General features: G+C 34.1%; 1 protein-coding gene across 1 annotated transcript in view; it reads right to left on the bottom strand.

Moving 5' to 3' along the window:
- The window catches only part of LOC101575819 (C-type lectin domain family 4 member D), a 17,416-nt gene extending 17,110 nt beyond the window's left edge, over positions 1-306 (bottom strand). The window contains exon 1 of the mRNA XM_012512911.1: positions 177-306. Within this exon, the coding sequence (XP_012368365.1) occupies positions 177-306 (130 nt within the window). The remainder of the gene's footprint in view (positions 1-176) is intronic.
- Between the last annotated feature and the right edge of the window lie 2,269 nt (positions 307-2,575).

Raw genomic sequence — 2,575 nt, 5'->3', positions numbered from 1 at the left:
AACACCATCAAAGAATGGTAGGTCCAATATATGTCTGAATTTTATATCCAAGACATTAAACTCATTGTACATTGATATATTGAAGGAAAAATTAATAGAGAAAAAACTTAGAACATCTTTATAAAGGTTGTTGGGAAAATAGTACAAGAAGAATTTCACTTTCCTAAATCACTTACCCAAACAATTTGCAATAAAACAGGCACCAAGAACTGAGATGGAAACAACAGCAACAAGCCATGGGATCATCAGAGAATGCTGGCAACCTTGCATCAGGATGAAGGGGAAAATAAATGGGTTATCATCCATTCTACTACAAGGTCTAGGGAAGTCAGTGCCACCTGGGAGAAAGAAAACTAAATAAAAGAGCATTCAAAATATTCTAGATCTAAAGAAGATTTGAAATATTTCCTTGGGGTAATCAATGTTAGAGCTTATTGGCAAATACAAAGAAAAAAATGTTAACTTTTTGTAATTTTGGAACAGGAATGGTTTTCATAAGCAAAGTGAAAAACCGAAAGTCCATAACAATGATGTTTGAATACTTAAAACACTAGAACTGCCATATAACGCACTATGAAAAATAAGAAATATGGAGAAAACTTGTTACCATATCTGTGTCTAGATGACAATTAAGAATTTAAAAATCAATTCAAAAGCTAAGCAAAAGTGTGAGCAGAAATTTGCTGCAAATTTAATTTGTCAAAATTATAAATAACTATTAAACAAATAAAATCATGTGGGAAACTATAAGTTAAGATATTAAAGTATGATTTCCAGTATAAAACCTTAAAAGTAAATTGAAATGACAAAGTGTGGGATGTGAGAAACTAAGCATTTATGGTGAGAAAATAAATACTGATGCTGAAACTGAAAATTAGAAAAATCTTTTAGAAGTATCAAGGTAATAGTATTCATCAATTTTATTTTTTTACTTTTTGTATTTTAGGGGAGGGTCTATAGGGTGTTCAGGGTCTTATTACTAGATCAGACTTGTAGTGATCCTCCTGTTTACAGCATCCCAAGAGCTGGGATTACAGGCATGCACCACCATGCCGTCTCAACTGCCCTCTCAGCGCACCCCAGAAAGGGGCCAGCACGTCAGGCCCAGAGACCAAAACTGCAGCCCCTGTGCCTGCTTGCAGGAGCTTCAATCTACTGAACTATTTGCCAGGCCCTCATCAATTTTAAATGAATTATATTTGCTACCTAAATTTCATATCTAAGACTTTCATAGAGAAATAACTGAAGCCGTCTACATAAAAGGATATTCACTGCAGTGTTTTTAGAAGGAAACACTCTGGAAATCAATATTTACATGTTGACAATATAATTAGAAATATCAGAATTTACAAAATGAAAAGAAGCTCTATGATGAAATTCTACCCAATTGTTACATAATCATGTGTATCAGTATGTATTGAGATAAAATTTTTTCAAGCCATACTCTTTCTTCCATGAAAAGGAATTTTGCTGTACTATTGTACATTGAGAATCTACCTACTAAAGTTGGACATGGCAGGCTGGTGAGAGAACCAAAATTGGAATTTTTAATTCATATATTTTCTCATTCATTCTTCATATGCCTCAAAAGTATTTTTTTATGTTCACACAATGTAGCTCCTTTGAAATTACTTCAATAGAACATAAAACAAGTCAGAGCCTCTGACACATCATGATCCTAAGATCATGTGTGTTTTCTATATCTTCCATCCCCCTCTTCTCTTTCAGAGAATCTTCCCCATTGATCCCCTTCCTTTCCACCCTTTTCCTCTTTCTGGTTTATCGCCTCTATTAGTACAACCTATATTTTACAAAAAAGCTTCTGTTACCTACGTATTTGAATCTCTCCCTGACTTCCCTACTCCCTGGTTATCTGCATTTTCTTCCACCTCTTCCTTCCCAACACCAGAATATTCAGTATTCAAAACAATCATCCACTCATATTTTAAGATCTTAATCATAAAACCATCTGCTTTTTAAAATTAAAAAGAGAGAAAGAGAGTACCCACTTTTTCCCTGAGGGTCTGCTAGCTGCATTTTGTGTTTATTGTCTTCTTGTCCTATGATTGGGAAGACCAGGAACTTCTGTTTTTACCCAGGGTATGTGTCTACATGGGTGGAGGAGTATATTCAGAAACACATAACATTAAACTTCCATCTTACCTAAATTTGTAGATTAGGCAGTTTGAGCACAAAACTTTGCTTCAAAGGAGTCTTTCCAAAGACTGGGGGTTCCTTTGGTTCAGTTCAGCAGATAGTGCAAAGCAAAAAGGAAATTAAGAAAGAAACTCCCAAAATACTCAGTAAACGTTCTATAAATACATTGAGATCCCTATGTGTCATATGAAATTTTTCAAATTTTTCAGACAAAATATTTAGCAATACCCTAAAAAATGATACCTAAGCAAAAGTTAGCTAACATCTCATCTTTCTTTTTCCCTGGATTTTATATTTTTAAAGGTAACTATACATTTGAGACAAACTCTGTCCTAGAAAGTTCTGAGTTGAATGAGACACTGCATACACATGGTAAAATACAATATGAATAAAGACTAAACGTTTTCAGTGAGCAGTT

The sequence above is a fragment of the Octodon degus genome, unplaced genomic scaffold (assembly GCF_000260255.1).
Source record: "Octodon degus isolate 3935 unplaced genomic scaffold, OctDeg1.0 scaffold00288, whole genome shotgun sequence".
Classification (NCBI taxonomy): domain Eukaryota; kingdom Metazoa; phylum Chordata; class Mammalia; order Rodentia; family Octodontidae; genus Octodon; species Octodon degus.
The sequence above is the reverse complement of the archived record's forward strand: the minus strand, read 5'-3'. Positions and strand labels throughout refer to the sequence as shown.